The following is a 20,049-nucleotide window of genomic DNA, read 5'->3' on the forward strand; positions in this document are numbered from 1 at the left end:
GCAATGGCAAGAAAAGCATTTCTGAAGAAGAGAAATTTGTTAACATCGAGTATAGATTTAAGTGTCAGGAAGTCGTTTCTGAAAGTATTTGTATGGAGTGTAGCCATGTATGGAAGTGAAACATGGACGATAAATAGTTTAGACAAGAAGAGAATAGAAGCTTTCGAAATGTGGTGTTACATAAGAATGCTGAAGATTAGATGGGTAGATCACATAACTAATGAGGAGGTATTGAATAGAATTGGGGAGAAGAGGAGTTTGTGGCACAACTTGACAAGAAGAAAGGACCGGTTGGTAGGACATGTTCTGAGGCATCAAGGGATCACAAATTTAGCATTGGAGGGCAGTGTGGAGGGTAAAAATCATAGAGGGCGACCAAGAGATGAATACACTAAGCAAGTTCAGAAGGACATAGGTTGCAGCAAGTACTGGGAGATGAAGGAGCTTGCACAGCATAGATTAGCATGGAGAGCTGCATCAAACCAGTCTCAGGACTGAAGACCACAACAACAACATTATGTAGGTTCGGTGGATGGCAGAATACCACTGTGGGAAGTGTGGGAAGGATACTGGGCAGGACATTTCTCATTCAGGGGAACAATGAGAGGTAGTCAAAACCCTGGCAGAGAATGTAATTCAGTTGCTCCAGTCCTGGGTTGTACTGAGTTATGAGGGGAATGCTCCTCTATGGTCAGATGGTAAGAGTTTGAGAGGTGGTGGGTGACTGGGAACGTAAGGCACGGTTAATTTGTTTTGTACATGGTTGGGAGGATAATTACAATCTGTAAAGGCCGCAGTGAGACCCTCGATATATTTTGAGAGGGAATGCTCATCACTGCAGATGTGATGGCCATGGGTGTCTAGGCTGTGTGGGAGCCACCTCTTGGCATGGAATGGGTGGCAGCTGTCAAAGTGGAGGCATTGCTGGTGGTTGGTAGGTTTGATATGGTCAGAGGTACTCATGTAGCCATCTTTGAGATGGAGGTCAACATCTAGGAAGGTGGCTTGTTGGGTTGAGTGGGACCAGGTGTAGCGAATGGTGGAGAAGGCGTTGAGGTTCAGGAGGAATGTGGATAGCGTGTCCTCACCTTCAGTCCATATCCCAACACCCGACAGATTCCAAACAAACAACCTCCTTCCTAGTCACCATGACCAACTATATCCTCAGCCAATATTACTTCTACTTTGAAGGCATTACCTATAAACAAATCCAGGGTACGGCTATGGGCACCCACAAGGCACTATCCTATGTCAACCTGTTCATGGCCATGTAATCCTTCCTAAACACCCAGAATCCTAAACCCCACACCTAATACAGATTCACTGATGACATCTTTGTGATCAGGATGAAAGGTGAGGACACCCTATCCATATTCCTCCAGAACCTCAACACCTTCTCCACCATTTGCTTCATCTGGTTTTACTCATCCATCAACTCACCTTCCTCAATGTTTACCTCCACCTAAAGTATGGCTATATCAAACCTACCAACCACCAGCAATACCTCCACTTCAGCAGCTGCCACCAGTTCCATACCAAGAAATGGTTCAAATGGCTCTGAGCACTATGGGACTCAACATCTTAGGTCATAAGTCCCCTAGAACTTAGAACTACTTAAACTTAACTAACCTAAGGACATCACACACACCCATGCCCGAGGCAGGATTCGAACCTGCGACCGTAGCAGTCCCGCGGTTCCGGACTGCAGCGCCAGAACCGCTAGACCACCGCGGCCGGCTCCATACCAAGAGGTCCCTTCCATACAGCCTAGACACCCATGGCCGTCGTATCCGCATTGATGAGTGGCCCCTCTCAAAACATACCGAGGGTCTCACAGAGGCCTTTACAGACCATAGTTATCATCCCAACCTGTACAAAAACAAATCACCTGTGCCTTAACTTTCCAGTCACCCACCACCACCCAAAGCCTTACCGTCCAGTCACAAAGGAGCATACCTCTTATAACTCTGTACCACCCAGGACCAGAGAAACTGAATTATATTCTCCGCTAGGGTTTGGAATATCTCTCGTTGTGCCCAGAAATAAGAAATATCCTGCCCAGTATCATTCCCATTCCTCCCATAATGGTACTGCACCGTCTACACCACCTACACAATATACTCATCCATCCCTACCCAACCACTGCTCCCAACCCCTTATGTCATGGCTCATATCCCTGTAACAGGCCTTAATGCAAGACCTGTCCCATACATCCTCCCACCATGACCTACTCCAGTCCGGTCACAAACATCGCCTATCCTATCAAAGGCAGGGCTACCAGTGAAACCAGTCTTGTGATCTACAAGCTAAGCTGCAATACTTGTGCTGCATTCTATGTGGACATGACAACCAACAAGTTGTCTGCTGCGTGAATGGCCACCGACAAACTGTGATCAAAAAATAAGTGGACCATCCTGTTGTCAAGAATGCTGCCAAACATGACATCCTTCATTTCAATGACTGCTTCACAGTGTATGCCATGGGGGTCCTTCCCACCAACAGCAGCTTTTCTGAATCCTACATTCCTGTAACTCTCCTGGTCTCAGTTTTCGTTAGTCATTGTCCTCAGCCATCTAGCCCCTTTCCTATTCCCATTCCAGCACTAGACAGCCCTCTACTCCACCAATGCATCCAGTCTTTTTATTTCTCCCCTGCCCTCTGTCTAACCTGCCAACTGCACCTAGCTGCCCTAACCTCTCTCCATCTAATCCCTGCATGCTCCCCAGCAACACTTCACAGTCCCCAACCCCTACCCTGCTATCCTTGGCCCTCCCTGCACCAGCCTCCCTCCTTGCCCCCACCCAGTTGCCACCAGATACTGTGGTCTGTGTGTGTGTGTGTGTGTTTTTTTTTTTTTGACAAGGCCTGGTTGACTAAAAGCTTGTTTTGTGACAGTCTTTTTGTTGTGCCTATCTGCGACTCAGCATGTTTGCTACATAGTGAGTAGCAACTATTGTTTTCATAATATTGTTCCATTCCATCCTGGATTTTTCAGAGGTAATACTTAGTGTTATATTTGAGACTCCTATTCAAGTGGTTAGAGGAACGTGATGTAAGAAATTGAAAATGTGGGAGATGTGAATTTTATCAAATAAGTATTAAGCTGGAAGACCAGCAGATACAATGCCTTAGTGACTTATCTTGCCCATGGTGTGAAACAGTATAGCTGTTAAGTAGACAAAATGCAATTAATGCACAAAAATAAGCAAGTGAGAACATGTGACTCAGTGGTTATTAGAAAATGTAGGTAAGTGCTAACAAAGTCAGATGAATAATGTACAAAGTGATACTGTGAGTGGAGGAGCAAATAAATATTCTAAATAACTGTAAATAAACTACTGTCTATGTCCCAGCAAATTACAAAGATGAATTTTCTTTGCAGAAGGGAGGAGATTGTAACAGAATAAAACCATAGGAAAACCTGAAGCAAAAGTCAGAGCCCAGAACTGTAATAAGGGCACAGCAAGGCAGCAGATGCTGTGCTGGTAACTGAACTGCATGATCAATTCCTGTGTTGTCAGACCACAAGCACCAGAACCAGACCACTGCCCGATGTCATGCAATCGACACAGCCTGGCCGCCTTGCTTGTGTGAAGGTGTTTGTTTTTTTTTCTGATGGAGGGTTTCCCCAAAAGGTCAATGTGTAACAGTCTTTTTTATGCCAGTCTACACCTCAATGTGGCATCTTTTAGGTGAGTAGCAATCTATCCTTTTGATAATATTATTGAACTTTAATTATCACCACCCTGAATTTAGCATACTTGTCTTTTCTCTTTTTTGTACATAATATCAATATTTTTTTCCTGCACATTTTGTCCTCATTTTCAAAACAGTGGTCAGGAAAACTGGTATTCCGTCAGCCCTCCAAATGCATGGCCCTGGCATGGAATGCAGTAAGCAAGCGTGCGCGCTTGTGTGTGCGTGTGTGTGTGTGTGTGTGTGTGTGCGTGTGAGAGAGAGAGAGAGAGAGAGAGAGAGAGAGAGAGAATACTCACCTTTCTTATTACGTTTCTGTGTCTTACACTAAAAAGTCAATTTTTTTGCATAGTTACCTTTATGATTAAATCAGGAGGTAATGGACTATCAACAGTAAATGGTTTTTTCTGCTTTTTATGCACTAGCTTCAACCACTTGAAGTGACTAATAAATTCATTCTGTACTGTCTCAGCAAAAGAATGATCATACGGGAAAATTGCTTTAAATGATACTATTGTGACACACCTGAAAGAATAAAAGTAGTTTATTACAATGACTTAAGAATGTCCTTGCCTACATTCAATGTAAGACATGAAAATGGAAAGTTAAAAATACAACAAAAGTGCAGGGAAAAATCGTTAACGGAATATACAAGCTGGTGAATTTTGTGAACAGGATCACAAATATTGGCCATGGAACTCTGCATTCTAAAATATATTCTTGTTATGAGTATTGTGTAATTTAATTTTTTTCAAAGGGTGTCTAATATGAACTGCTTCTCATATGCCTATAGAGGTAATTACAGTTCACGGTATAAGTAGAAAGGTTGCAGAGCCAAGGAAATTTCTTCAAAACAATGACTTCAGAGTGAACAAAGTGGCAAATAAAAAGAGAAAAAGCAAACACTTATCGCAATATGGTTCTTGAACTTTTGTCTCCTCTGAGTCAGAATTCTTATGTAATACTGACAGTTCACTTTCCTTTGTTTGCTTATTAATGTAGTTAAATATAATGTAGATGAACCACTGCTTCATTTAGTTTTTAGTATCGACAGATGTTAAATGTGCAATATCAGCTTTGATATCATTCTTAACTTTGCTGAACGTGGCATTCACTATAATTTTATATACATTAAAAAAAGCCAGAACTATGCCATAATGAAGAAACAAATGCACTGTTGTATGTGAAAACTATAATCATTATTCATATTAGACCCCCTTTGAAAAAAATTAAATTACACAATACTCATTACAAGAATATATTTTAGAATGCAGAGTTCCATGGCCAATATTTGTATTATTGTTGCTATTTGTTTTGAGGGCATAAGGCTGTGGTCCAAGATATAATTCTCTGCCTAACATTTCGTATTCCAATGCTGGCGACATCATCAGAGGCTTTAAGACTCAGAATACAGTTACAGTCTAAGGAAAGTTCAGCAAGCTGAACTTAGGGCTAAATAAAACAAATAGTGCCAACTCTTCCCTGCTGCAAGCTCTATAACATATGTCAGCTTGATGCTGTGATCTTAAGCAGTAGTCTGATGATGTCACAAGCCAACCATTGAGTGGATGTGTGTAAACAGTTTGAATGTGTGTGAGACTGTAATACCTTTCTGAGTTGTTAAAGCCTCTGATCAAGTCTGTAGCAATGGAAGATGATATATTAGGCAGAGAATTATATCTTGGACCGCAGCCTAGCTCCCATAAAACAAGCATTAGCAAGAATATATTTATCACATTTTATAGCTGTCTGAAAACAGGCAGCACAGGGGGCCATTACTAACAATTTTGCATGACACAAAGTGGGTCCTAAGGTATGTACAAAATTTATTGGTAGTGAATATACTTGGTAGCTACTTAAGTTTCTCAAGTTTCTCACATTTTTACACAAACATATTGTGGAAGATGATGATGTCGCCTCTAGTCCAAAGACTGGTTTGATGCAGCTCTCCACATTAATCTATCCTGTGGCAACTCTTATTTATTCATTCATTCATATCCTGTAGATCTCACCAATGACAAGAACCTTCAGTGATGTCTAATGAATCAATGTGTATTTCTTAACAAATCAAAAGCGAGCCATAAAAACTTAATCTGTATACAGTATTAACAACAAACTACAAATATCTTGCTTGCTGCTATTTGTACTTATTCCAGTTAAATGTAACAAAGTAAATTACAAACAAAATTGCTTAATGTAGTCAAATCTTACATCTCTTCCACAATATTTACTCCTCATGTTTTCCTCCATTACCAAATCAACTATTTCTCGATGCCCCAGAAAGTGCCCTATCAGCCCATCCCTTTATTTACTCAAGTTGTGCCATACAGTTCTTCTCTCCACAACCTGATTCAGTGTCTCTTACTTACTTAAGTGATCTACTCATTTGATCTGCACCACGCTTCTGCAGAACATCTCAAACTTTTTTTCTTTTCTTGTCTGGACTGTTTATGTCCCTGTTTCACTTCCAAAAGGCTTCACTCCAAATAAATACTATAAGAAAATATTTCCTAATCCTTAAATTTATATTCAAAGTTATCATATTTGTATTATTCAGAAAAGCTTATTTTACTATTACCTGTCCTCTTTACTTCTGCTATCGTCAGTTATGTTACTGCCAAATACTTTTCAGTTCCCACAGCATCATCTGATTCAAATTCACTACACTCCATCACCCTTGTTATTTCTTTGTTGACGTTCCTCTTACAACCTAAGACTCTGTTATCTGTCTTTGACTTACTATCAGCCCACTGTTTTTCTGTCCTTTAAATGGCACCATAACCAGTTGTTTAACATTGTTGGTCACAGGTGTGGTTGTGGCTTACTGATATGGATTGATTATCAGGAAGCTGTAAGATTACCATCTGTCATCTCTGTGATTACTTGCAGGTTGCAAGCCTAGTCATATGAGCTAGTTTTGCCAGTCATTTAGACAACACCCACCTTTTACCTAATAAATAATAATTTACCATACACCAATCAAGAAAGAATTTTACAGAGCTTTTCAAAACAACAACAGTTAACTACTGTATGAGTCTGAGTTTCCTACTTTAAATAATTTCAAAGATATTTAACATTACCTAAAATCATAAATTTAATAATTTCCCACTGACATGTTAATATGCTTTCGTAAATGAAACAAAGGATGATTTAAGACAAACACTTTGTTGTTAAATAGTTTATTAAAAACCATTTGGTTCACAACAGTGTAGGTTAAGCAATGATTCAGTTTTCAAACTGTAGTTATTTTCAATATTTGATGATATTATTTTCATATGTTAAGCTGTCAGAGGGAGTGGGATGATGAATATAACGTGTAAGTGATGTATGGACCTTGAAATTAGTTTATAATTAATGGAAAAAGAGTATGTAACTCAAGCAGTGAAATCAAGCAATGAGTCACAAATGTTGTATGACACACTTAATGTAGAGTAATCAATTTAAGGATCCTAGAAGCATAATCTTTACTTCTGTCCTTATGGATTGAAAACATAAGATTTTTTTCAGTTTATTTAATTTTTGGAAAATACTTATCCTGGAAATAGGTTAAAGTTAACTCATAATTGGGTACTAGTCAAGGATGGAAATTACCATATTGTGTGTGAAAAACTCTGAAGCTGATTGGCTACATTATGTTCCAACAAATTCAAACAGAGAAGAAGACAGATTTTTGTGTACAGTAGTCTCAAGAAGTTATAATTCAGGTCCCATTGAGTGTGGAATTATTTAGTTGTTACTGTGATTTATTTTTGTTAAGAAAAAGAGTGTTTTGGAAAAATATTGTGATCTGGTGTAATAAACGTTTTTGGAAGTTTTGAGAATATTTTTGACGTTCTTCCTGATGGATGGAAAGAAAAAAAAAAGTATTCACGTCAGTATGGTGTTCCATGCAGTCTTAACTCCAAACGTAAGGTTACTTAATACAGTGTAGTATTGAGCAAGCACACCAAAATTTATGTCCAATGTTGGACTTAACCCCTTAAATGGAACATCGGCCTGAGAGGGTGCATGGGTCTGGAATGAAAGCAAGCTTTTCCAGGCTAAATTGGCACAAAGAGGCATGTGACTGACCTTCACTGCATTAAGACAGAATACCAAATAAGGCTCTCAAAGCCAGCTAGAACCACAGGACAATTTTCAACTCCTCTAGTGGAACAAACATACCCACCTCTCAGATGGGTGTTCCATTCTAAGGGTTAAAAATCATTTCTTGACAGTCAAAAGTTGTGGTTCTTTAAACAGCAGGTTGTAAATTCTGTGCTTATGCTGACTAGTACTGACAGATCTGACATTAAAAGGGACATGATAGTACAAATTAAGAGCAAGCAGATGTTTCTACTTAAAAAACTGTGAGTTAGAGTGGACTTGATAGCAGCCTGTAGACTGTTAAAATGACAATATAGGACAAAAATTTTAGACAGGAACTTATTTTATTCAACAGCCTCAATTAGACCTGTAATAAAGAACCCTGTGTGCAGTAGGTAAGAGAACATATTATACACCCTGCTGATACATACAGTGCAGTCTAACTTTTAAATGGCTTTTCCAGGCTGTACCATACCACATCACTTCATGGCAGCCCATTGTCAAAGAAAACTCGTGGAGGTAAGGAAGTTACTTTCAACAGACAGAGAGAACCAGTGCCATCACATGGTGTATTTGATATGACAAAGCAATCATCATTGCCAAAATATTAAATAACATATTACATTAAATAATACACTGAAAATAATGTACAGTTAACAAAGTAAAAACGAAACAGTAAAAATTAACAATGAACCAATAGAATTTTTTTTATTGAGATCAGCTGAACACAATAACAGAAAAGCAATCAAAGGAGACAAATAGAAAAGTGAAATTTTCCAGGAGTGCTTTTGTTTAACTATGTAGTATTTTCAGAATTAGGTTTCAATTTTTCTAAAGTATACAGTATGTGTATATCATCAGTTTTTACCTTTAACAGTAATGTGTTGACTTTCAAAAGCATTCAAAAATTGATGGATGGTCAATGAGCAATAGACTGAGGCACACTGAAAATTACTGTAGGACACAAAAAAACATATGAATCAGCAAACAGGTTGGAGAGGAAGATATTACAACTTGATGAAAATTAAAAGGTGGTGTGCAGTACACGTGGTAAGGTGAATAGATGAAAGGTAGAATAACAAATTCCTTCAAAGGGATAAGAAAAGACCAGGGCAATGACCTAACAAAAAGTAGGTGGCATCACAAAACATGCAGAACATATGGAGATGTGTATCACTGAGAACCACTATGCATGGGGAAGTACAAGGTCTGTTCAAAAAATTCCGGAACATTAATAATTTCATGCCAATGGTGTGTTGGAGCGAAGTGCAGTTCGCATCCCTGCATATGCCTGTGTTTAGTGTGTAACTGCTAGAAGCCTTATTGTTGTATGTCTGTTAGTTATTGTTCATTGCTGTATTGAGTAGAATGTTGTCTCCCACAGTTTGTGAATTTTTAAATGGCAGAGTTAGAGGAGCAACGCATACGCATTAGATTTTGCGCGAAATCCAAGAAAACATTTGCAGAGACACACCAAATGATACAGAAAGCCCACAGTGATTAGTGATGAAGCTGTACTTGGTGTTACAAATGGTTCACATGGTTTAAACATGGCCAAATAGAAGTTAAAAATGACCCTTTTTCAGGATGTCCTTAGACATCTGCCGACAAAGCTTGTGTCAGGAATGTCAACAAAACTGTGCACACTAATCGAAGACTGACTGTCCAAACTGTCAGAGATGCAGAAGAATGTAACATTTCAGGTTGATCATGTCATGAAATCCTGACACAGCATCTTGGAATGCATCATGTTGCCGTCAAGTTGCCCTTGACTCACAAGTAAAGATCAGAAATACCTTTCCCCTGCAATCTGTGCAGAGCTTTTGGATCATGCAAATTAAAATGCGATGTTCCTTAAGAGAATCATAACTGGTGATGAGACAAGAATCTACATTTATGATGTTGAGACCATGGTTCAATCTTCACAATGGGTTGGGTAACATTCTCTCTCTCTCTCTCTCTCTCTCTCAAAAAAAAAAAAAAAAAACCACACCTCACCCACACCTCATCAGGTCAGGTCAAATGTCAAGGCCATGCCGATAATTTCATTTGAATTTGAAGTATTAGTTCATCATGAATTTGTGCCACGGAGACAAACTGTTAATCGATGGTACCATCAGGGTGCACTGCGATGCCTATGAGAAAACGTGTAAAGGAAATGGCCTGATACATGGTGAGACATTCATAGCTCTTGCATCATGATAACACATCCACACATTCATCCCTATTGGTGCATAACTATTGTACAAAAAACGAAATCACTGTGCTGCCTTGTCCTCAGACCCAGCCCCTGCGGACTTTTTTTATTTCCAACATTGAAAAACCCCACTGAATGGGAAGATTTGCAATAGTAAAAAAGATAAAAGAAAATCAGCAGACAGTGCTTTGCACAATACAGCAGAGGTGTACCAAGTCTGCTTCCGGAAGTGGAAATGGTGTTGGGAGAGGTGTATCAATCGTGGAGGAGATTATTTTGAAGCAGACTATGAACTATAAGTAAAAGATAAGCATAGAAAAATATTGTCTACAAAGTCCCAATATTTTCTGAACAGACCTCACACAGAGGAGGCATTTACTATCTAGTGAATTGGAAATGGTTGAAGATAGTAATTACAGTGGATACAGAATGGCAAAATGGAAGTATGATATTCAACAAAGGTCTAACACTGGAATCATATATCTGGGGATTACATAACTCAGTGACAGCAAGGGACAGGACACTCAGTAGTCTGCCAACACCAATACCTGGAGAAACAATTACACATCTCCAGAATGGCAAGTTATGTATGCAGCCTTCCCTGTGTTTTGTTACTAGTTTATTTCTTAAATTTTGTGCTTGCTATTCTACTTAAAAGGTTCAATCCCATGTTTTTTGACTGTAAGTGTAAATTCAGGCAGTCTATAGCCGCAGTTTTCATTTCTTGTGAACTGGCAGAGCAACACAGATCATTACAGCATCAGCATTCATTGGTGACAAGTCATAAGGGTAGGAAATTGCATGTCTAGGTTTCTGTCAACTTTTATACTTTACTGCTTCAGGACCAGTGAGGGGGTTCTGCCGCCTTCAGGCAGCTGCTTCGGGGTGTAGTGTTGGCGGAGAATCTGGTGAATCATATGGGATGACTCAAGCACTGCATGTTTTGCCTATGGGCTCTGTTGTGAGGCAACCTCTAGTGTGCCAAACATGGTGGATCTGCCCTCACAGCAGGGTGAAGGGTGTGTGGTAACAAATTCTTATCACTCCAGTTGGTGGGCCAATGAGGAGACTGGTTGGCTGGTCTCACTTATGTGCCCTGAAAGTGAGCAGGTGCCCTTTCCTTCAGCAGGGTCCGAGCAGGCACACATGGGCAGAAGTTTGATAGTTATTTGGAGCTCCCACATTAGGCGCATTATAAACCCCTTTAGGGAGATAGCGCTCAGGGCCAGACAGATAGCCAATGTGCATTCAGTATGTCTGCCAGGGGGCCTCATCTGACATGTGGAGGAGATCTTGCCTGTAGCTACTGAGCATGCAGGTTGCTGTTGTCTGCAACTTGTGACTCACGTCAGCATGAGTCGAGAAGGCTAAGAGAGTGTTTCCACTAGAACGAGCAGATAAATAATAGTTAGCATCTCACTTAGATAGTCAACTCACATTGCTTAGTTCCAGTATGATGGACAGGAAGGAAGGAAGACTAAGTTTAACATCCTGTTGACATCGATGTCATTAGAGATGGAACACAAGATCTGATTGTGTCAAGGATGGGGGATGGAAACCGACCGTGCCCTTTCAAAGGAACCATCCTGGAATTTGCCTGGAGAAATTTAGGGAAATCATGGAACACCTAAATCTGGATGGTTGGATGCGATTTGAAGCATCATCCTCTCAAATGCAGGTCCAATTTGCTAACCGTATCGCCACCTCGCCTGGTCTAGTATAATGGAGACACAGGAATTATGTGCAAAGTTTAAATGGATTGTAAATTGTGCTCTGGAGAAGTATGTGCCTACTGGGTGGATTAAGAACAGAAACACCGTGGTTTAACAACGGAATTCGGAAAATGCTGACAAAGCAAAGGCTGCTGCACTCTTGGGTCAAAAGAGGAAATGCAGATGATGACAGGCAAGTGTCCATTGAGATTTGTGCATCTGTAAAAAGATATATGAGTGAAGCATACAACAATTACCACCATCATACTTTAGCAAAAGATCTGGCCAGTAAACCGAAAAATTCTGGTCCTTTGTAACTCACTAACAGCATCTAAGGCTTCTATTCAGTCTGGTGTGGCAATGAAGACAACAGAAGGAAAGCTGAAGTTTTAAATTTTGCATTTAAGAAACTATTCGTGCAGGAGAATCACAAAAACATACCATCATTTTATCATTACACAGACTCAAGTATTGACAACAAGTGATAGGCATCCCTGGTGTAGAGAAACAACTGAAAGAGTTGAAAACAAATATGTTGCCATGTCCGTGTGGAATCCCAGCATAAGGTGTGCTCACTTGTGTGAATGAATCTCTTTTTCTAATCAAAGTCGTGGCTGAAAGCTTTGTCTAAGTATCTTTTAATTGAGGCTGTCTGCAATTTAATGCATTATCTTTATGGTAAATAGCAATCTATCTTTTCCTATATTGTTGATAAATTTCCTTAAGACAGAAAAGCTCCTGTCCACTGTTTTATAAAGCATGGCTCTTGTGAAATTAAGCTTGTCTCTTGTCTCACATGATACACTGTGAACTATGGCTGAAAGGCACACAGACAGATTCCATATTTCTTGATTTCTGAAAAGCAGTTTACACAGTGCCCCCCTCCAGACTGTTAACGAAGGTACGAACGTACAGAATAGCTTTCCAGATATGTGAGGGGCTCGAAGACTTCTCAAGTAATAGAAACCAGAACAGTATTCTCAGTGGTGAGTGTTCAACAGAGACAAGGGTATCATCAGGAGTGCCCCAGAGAAGTGTGATAGGACTGCTATTATTTTGTATATACATGAATGATCTGATGGACAGGATGGGCAGCAATCTGCAGCTGTTTGCTGTTGACGTTGTGGTAATGTTAGCCAGCTCTAAATGAAGAAAAAGGTACCTTAATGCATTTGAGTAGGAAAAATAGAACCATAATGCTCAAAGGCAGCATTAGTAGTGTGCTGCTTGACACATCACATCATTTAAATTTCTGGGCATAACACAGCAAAGCAATATGAAATTGGGCAAGTATGTAAGAATTACAATAGGGAAGGCAAATGGTCAACTTCGGTTTATTGGGAGAATTTTAAGAAAGTGTAGTTCATCTGTAAAGGAGTTCACTTATAGGACACTAGTTTGACCTATTCTTGAGTACTGCTAAAGTGTTTGGGATCCACACCATGCCAGATAAAAATAAGACATCGAAACAATTTCAAGATGCTCTGTGAGATTTGTTACCAGTAGGTTCAAACAACATGCAAGTATTATGGAGATACTTTTGGAACTCAAATGTAAATCCCTGAATGGAAGGTGAAATTCTTTAAGAGGGATGCTGTTGAGAAAATATGGAGAACTAACATCCGAAGCTGACTGCACAACAACTCTACTGCTGCAAACACACATTTTGTGTAAGGGCCATGAAGATAAGAGAGATTAGGGTTCACTCTGTTTGTGAGTGGAACAGGAGAGGAAATGATTAGTAATGGAATGGGGTGCCCTCCACCATGTACTGTATGATAACTTGCGGAGTATGTATGTAGATATGTAAATGTAGACAAGTGCACATTGTGAAAGTATTGTGTAAGGAACTGGAAATGGTCTTGACAAAAAACTAACCTGGATTTTGGGGAAGTGATTCAATGGAATCATTAAAAACATTAATCAATGTGAACAGGTGAGCATCATTATCTAAGGAATTGAGTCCACTGCACTTTCTTGCTGAATCTGTCTAACAATAAAAACCACTCACCAGTACAAACAGTTAACAAATTCATGGTTTACCAGTGACATGCAAATTCTATACATTATTTCTATATACAATGAAAAAACATAACACCATACAAGTTACAAATAAATTATTTCTCCAATAACTTGTCAGCATTAATGGAAAAATAAATCAATGCCATATTTTGGTGAGAAAAAAAAAAAAAAAAAAAAAAATAGTTTTAGAATTAGGTATATGTTCCAACAATGTCAAACAGGCATGTCATTTCAAACATCTGACAGCTATGACTTTAGATATAAATAACAGGTGGACGGATTGTAGTCATAAGCTGGAATTAGCATTGCCTAAGGAAAATAATAATTGTACATTACAAAATTACAATTTATGCAATGCAACTTCTCGACTTAAAATTCTGATTTCATATTTGACCACTTCTTGGAAAATTAGTCACATATTTAGACACTAAACTATATTTCTTCTTCCAGCACTTTCAGTAACAATAACAAGTATTCAACAGCAAAGTTACTGGTATATGCCTAACAGGTAACTTACCAAGTTCTATTCCACGGTAAGACAAAACCCTCTGTGTTTTTTCTTTCTAACATAATTTCTTTATTTTCTTTGATATTTGAAATATTCAAGCCTTCAATTAAGAATATGTCATTTCCATTCACAGAGATCCCTAATGATCCGGTCTGGAAGCTGTAGTTCTTGTCTTTAAGACTTGCAATGATTTCTTCTATAAAAAAAAAAGAGAAGAAAAACAGCTTTAAACTAATGATACAAAAAAGTAGCTAAGTTCACAAATAAAACAGTGGAGATGAGAGAAGTAAAAGAAAGCACTGAATAACTGAAAAATACACTGAAGCACCAAAGAAACTGGTGTAGGCATGCATATTCAAATACAGATAGATGTAAACAGGCAGAATACGGCACTGTGGTCGACAACACCTATATAAGACAACAAGTGTCTGGTGCAGTTGTTAGAGCAGTTAGTACTGCTACAATGGCAGATTATCAAGATGTGAATGAGTTTGAATGTGGTGTTATAGTCAGCACACGAGCGATGGGACAGAGCATCTCTGAGGTAGCGATGAAGTGGGGATTTTCCCACATGACCATTTCATGAGTGTACCGTGAATATCAAGAATCTGATAAAACATCTAATCTCTGATATCACTGCAGCTAGAAAAAGGTCTTACAAGAACAGGACCAATAACGACTGAAGAGAATCATTCAATGTGACAGAAGTGCTACCCTTCCTCAAATAGCTGCAGATTTCAATGCTGGGCCATCAACAAGTGCCAGTGTGTGAACAGTTGAACAAAACATCTTCAATATGGTCTTTCAGAGCAGAAGTCCCACTCGTGTACCCTTGATGACTGAACGACACAAAGCTTTATGCCTCGCCTGGACCCGTCAACACCGACATTGGACTGTTGATGATTGGAAACATGCTACCTGGTCAGACAAGTCTTGTATCAAATTGTATCGAGTGGATGGGCATGTATGGGTATGGAGACGACCTCATGAATCCATGGATCCTGCATGTCAGCAGGGGACTGTTCAAGTTGGTGGCGGCTCTGTATTGGGGTGCTGCGTGTGCAGTTGGGAGCGATATGGGACCCCTGATACATCTAGATATGATTCTGACAAGTGACACATACATAAGCATCCTGTCTGATCACCTGCATCCATTCATATCTATTGTGTATTCCGATCGGCAATTCCAAAAGGACAATGTGACACCAGACATGTCCAGAATTGTTACAGGGTGCCTTCAGGAACACTCTTTTGAGTTTAAACACTTCCTCTGGCCACCAAACTCCCTAGATATGAACATTATTGAGCATATCTGGGATGCCTTGCAATGTGCTGTTCTCCACCCTCTTGTACCCTTACGGATTTATGGACATCCCTGCATGGTTCATGGTATCAATTCCCACCAGTAATACTTCAGACATATATGTCGCGTTGCGGCACTTCTGCATGCTCACGGGTGTCCTACATGATATTCAGCAGGTGTACCAATTTCTTTGGCTCTTCAGAGTATGATGAGCTGTTAGGATTCAGAACTGGAAACACATCAACTTTCATTATGAAAAAGTGCATTAGGACAACAAGAAAGAAGGATAGATGTAAAAAAGACCTTTAAGAGTAGAAGTTCTGAGAACCTAAGGCAGACAAAAGACATAAAAAATGAAAAAAGACAAATGATATAATTATGAAAGAACATGAGATAATTCTGGAAATGTTAAATAAACGTTACGAACTGCATCATGTAATATGAGTACACACAACTACAGTTATTTTTATTTTGACAATCTATTTAGGCTAAAATCTGACCATACCTATCATAATGTGTGTTTTTGACTGTGCATTTTGTAGTGGGAATAATTAATCAACCTCTTGAAATACTCCATATTGGTATAACTTGTTATACAGGGTGCATCAAAAAGAATCATCAAACTTGGCATGTCTATGTTTCTGAAACTAATAAACATATACAACGAATTTTGTTTTTCGATGTACAAGAAACTAAAAACGTTTTTTCTAACACCTTTTCATGTTGTTGTTGTTGTGGTCTTCAGTCCTGAGACTGGTTTGATGCAGTTCTCCATGCTACTCTATCCTATGCAAGCTTCTTCATCTCCCAGTACCTACTGCAACCTACATCCTTCTGAATCTGCTTAGTGTATGCATCTCTTGGTCTCCCCCTACGATTTTTACCCTCCACGCTGCCCTCCAATACTAAATTGGTGATCCCTTGATGCCTCAGAACATGTCCTACCAACCGATCCCTTCTTCTGGTCAAGTTGTGCCACAAACTCCTCTTCTCCCCAATCCTATTCAGTACCTCCTCATTAGTTATGTGATCTACCCAGCTAATCTTCAGCATTCTTCTGTAGCACCACATTTCGAAAGCTACTATTCTCTTCTTGTCCAAACTATTTATCGTCCATGTTTCACTTCCATACATGGCTACACTCCATACAAATACTTTCAGAAAAGACTTCCTGACACTTAAATCTATACTCGATGTTAACAAATTTCTCTTCTTCAGAAATGATTTCCTTGCCATTGCCAGTCTACATTTTATATCCTCTCTACTTCGACCATCATCAGTTATTTTGCTCCCCAAATAGCAAAACTCCTTTACTACTTTAAGTGTCTCATTTCCTAATCTAATTCCCTCAGCAGACTTAATTCGACTACATTCCATTATCCTCGTTTTGCTTTTGTTGATGTTCATCTTATATCCTCCCTTCAAGACACCATCCATTCCGTTCAACTGCTCTTCCAAGTCCTTTGCTGTTTCTGACAGAATTACAATGTCATCGGCGAACCTCAAGGTTTTTATTTCTTCTCCATGGATTTTAATACCTAATCCGAATTTTTCTTTTGTTTCCTTTACTGCTTGCTCAATATACAGATTGAATAACATCGGGAAGAGGCTACAACCCTGTCTTACTCCCTTCCCAACCACTGCTTCCCTTTCATGTCCCTCGACTCTTATAACTGCCATCTGGTTTCTGTACAAATTGTAAATAGCCTTTCGCTCCCTGTATTTTACCCCTGCCACCTTTAGAATTTGAAAGAGAGTATTCCAGTCAACATTGTCAAAAGCTTTCTCTAAGTCTACAAATGCTAGAAACGTAGGTTTGCCTTTTCTTAATCTTTCTTCTAAGATAAGTCGTAACGTCAGTATTGCCTCACGTGTTCCAGTATTTCTACGGAATCCAAACTGATCTTCCCCGAGGTCGGCTTCTACTAGTTTTTCCATTCGTCTGTAAAGAATTCGTGTTAGTATTTTGCAGCTGTGGCTTATTAAACTGATTGTTCGGTAATTCTCACATCTGTCAACACCTGCTTTCTTTGGGATTGGAATTATTATATTCTTCTTGAAGTCTGAGGGTATTTCGGCTGTTTCATACATCTTGCTCACCAGATGGTAGAGTTTTGTCAGGACTGGCTCTCCCAAGGCCGTCAGTAGTTCCAATGGAATGTTGTCTACTCCGGGGGCCTTGTTTCGACTCAGGTCTTTCAGTGCTCTGTCAAACTCTTCACGCAGTATCGTATCTCCCATTTCATCTTCATCTACATCCTCTTCCATTTCCATAATATTGTCCTCAAGTACATCACCCTTGTATAGACCCTCTATATACTCCTTCCACCTTTCTGCTTTCCCTTCTTTGCTTAGAACTGGGTTTCCATCTGAGCTCTTGATGTTCATACAAGTGGTTCTCTTATCTCCAAAGGTCTCTTTAATTTTCCTGTAGGCAGTATCTATCTTACCCCTAGTGAGATAAGCCTCTACATCCTTACATTTGTCCTCTAGCCATCCCTGCTTAGCCATTTTGCACTTCCTGTCGATCTCATTTTTGAGACGTTTGTATTCCTTTTTGCCTGCTTCATTTACTGCATTTTTATGTTTTCTCCTTTCATCAATTAAATTCAATATTTCTTCTGTTACCCAAGGATTTCTACTAGCCCTCGTCTTTTTACCTACTTGATCCTCTACTGCCTTCACTACTTCATTCCTCAAAGCTACCCGTTCTTCTTCTACTGTATTTCTTTCCCCCATTCCTGTCAATTGTTCCCTTATGCTCTCCCTGAAACTCTGTACAACCTCTGGTTCTTTCAGTTTATCCAGGTCCCATCTCCTTAAATTCCCACCTTTTTGCAGTTTCTTCAGTTTTAATCTACAGGTCATAACCAATAGATTGTGGTCAGAATCCACATCTGCCCCTGGAAATGTCTTACAATTTAAAACCTGGTTCCTAAATCTCTGTCTTACCATCATATAATCTATCTGATACCTTTTAGTATCTCCAGGGTTCTTCCATGTATACAACCTTCTATCATGATTCTTAAACCAAGTGTTAGCTATGATTAAGTTGTGCTCTGTGCAAAATTCTACCAGGCGGCTTCCTCTTTCATTTCTTAGCCCCAATCCATATTCACCTACTACGTTTCCTTCTCTCCCTTTTCCTACACTCGAATTCCAGTCACCCATGACTATTAAATTTTCGTCTCCCTTCACTATCTGAATATTTCTTTTATTTCATCATACATTTCTTTAATTTCTTCGTCATCTGCAGAGCTAGTTGGCATATAAACTTGTACTACTGTAGTAGGTGCGGGCTTCGTCTCTATCTTGGCCACAATAATGCATTCACTAAGCTGTTTGTAGTAGCTTACCCGCGTTTCTATTTTCCTATTCATTATTAAACCTACTCCTGCATTACCCCTATTTGACTTTGTGTTTATAACCCTGTAGTCACCTGACCAGAAGTCTTGTTCCTCCTGCCACCGAACTTCACTAATTCCCACTATATCTAACTTTAACCTATCCATTTCCCTTTTCAAATTTTCTAACCTACCTGCCCGATTAAGGGACCTGACATTCCGCGCTCCGATCCATAGAACGCCAGTTTTCTTTCTCATGATAACGACATCCTCTTGAGTAGTCCCCGCCCGGAGATCCGAATGGGGGACTATTTTACCTCCGGAATATTTTACCCAATAGGACGCCATCATCATTTAATCATACAGAAAAGCTGCATGCCCTCGGGAAAAATTACGGCCGTAGTTTCCCCTTGCTTTCAGCCGTTCGCAGTACCAGCACAGCAAGGCCGTTTTGGTTATTGTTACAAGACCAGATCAGTCAATCATCCAGACTGTTGCCCTTGCAACTACTGAAAAGGCTGCTGCCCCTCTTCAGGAACCACACATTTGTCTGGCCTCTCAACAGATACCCCTCCGTTGTGGTTGTACCTACGGTACGGCTATCTGTATCGCTGAGGCACACAAGCCTCCCCACCAACGGCAAGGTCTATGGTTCATGGGGGGGACCTTTTCATAAGTGTTTAATATGGCTCCTTGATATGTCAATGCGGTATTCAAATTTTTCCCACACTGCAGTGAACATGTCTTGAGTTACAGCTTCCACAGCTGCTGTTATGCGATGTCTGTTCATTCACTGTTGTTGTTAACAGATGCACATAAGAAGAGTCCTTTATAAGCCACCACAAGAAATAATCACATACAGTCAGGTCCAGTGAACTTGGGGGCCAGAAATGTAACGCTGAATCATTTGGTCCAGTGCGACCGATCCACTGTTCAGTAATCCTTTGATTTCACAATTCCTGCACTTCTAGATGCCAGTGTAGCAGAGCCCCATCCTGTTGGTACATGAAGTAATTTGAATCAGTCTCCAACTGTGAGAAAAGAAAGTTCTCAAGCATATCGAGATACGTGCTTCCTGTAATGGTGGATGCGATCAACGTATGTGTCAGAGACTCGGCGCTATTGGGCAACTTGTTTCTCAGAATCGTTCATGCCATCATCTAATGCTCTGTGCTGTAGGA

General features: G+C 39.7%; 1 protein-coding gene across 1 annotated transcript in view; it reads right to left on the reverse strand.

Annotated features, from left to right (window-relative positions):
* Window positions 1-20,049, reverse strand: part of LOC126199286 (protein KIAA0100) — a 340,503-nt gene that overhangs the window by 194,609 nt on the left and 125,845 nt on the right. The window contains exons 15-16 of the mRNA XM_049936105.1: window positions 14,231-14,417; window positions 4,053-4,221 (exon numbers count right to left, since the gene is read on the reverse strand). Of these exons, the coding sequence (XP_049792062.1) occupies window positions 4,053-4,221; window positions 14,231-14,417 (356 nt within the window). The remainder of the gene's footprint in view (window positions 1-4,052; window positions 4,222-14,230; window positions 14,418-20,049) is intronic.

Source organism: Schistocerca nitens, chromosome 1 (assembly GCF_023898315.1).
Source record: "Schistocerca nitens isolate TAMUIC-IGC-003100 chromosome 1, iqSchNite1.1, whole genome shotgun sequence".
Classification (NCBI taxonomy): Eukaryota; Metazoa; Arthropoda; class Insecta; order Orthoptera; family Acrididae; genus Schistocerca; species Schistocerca nitens.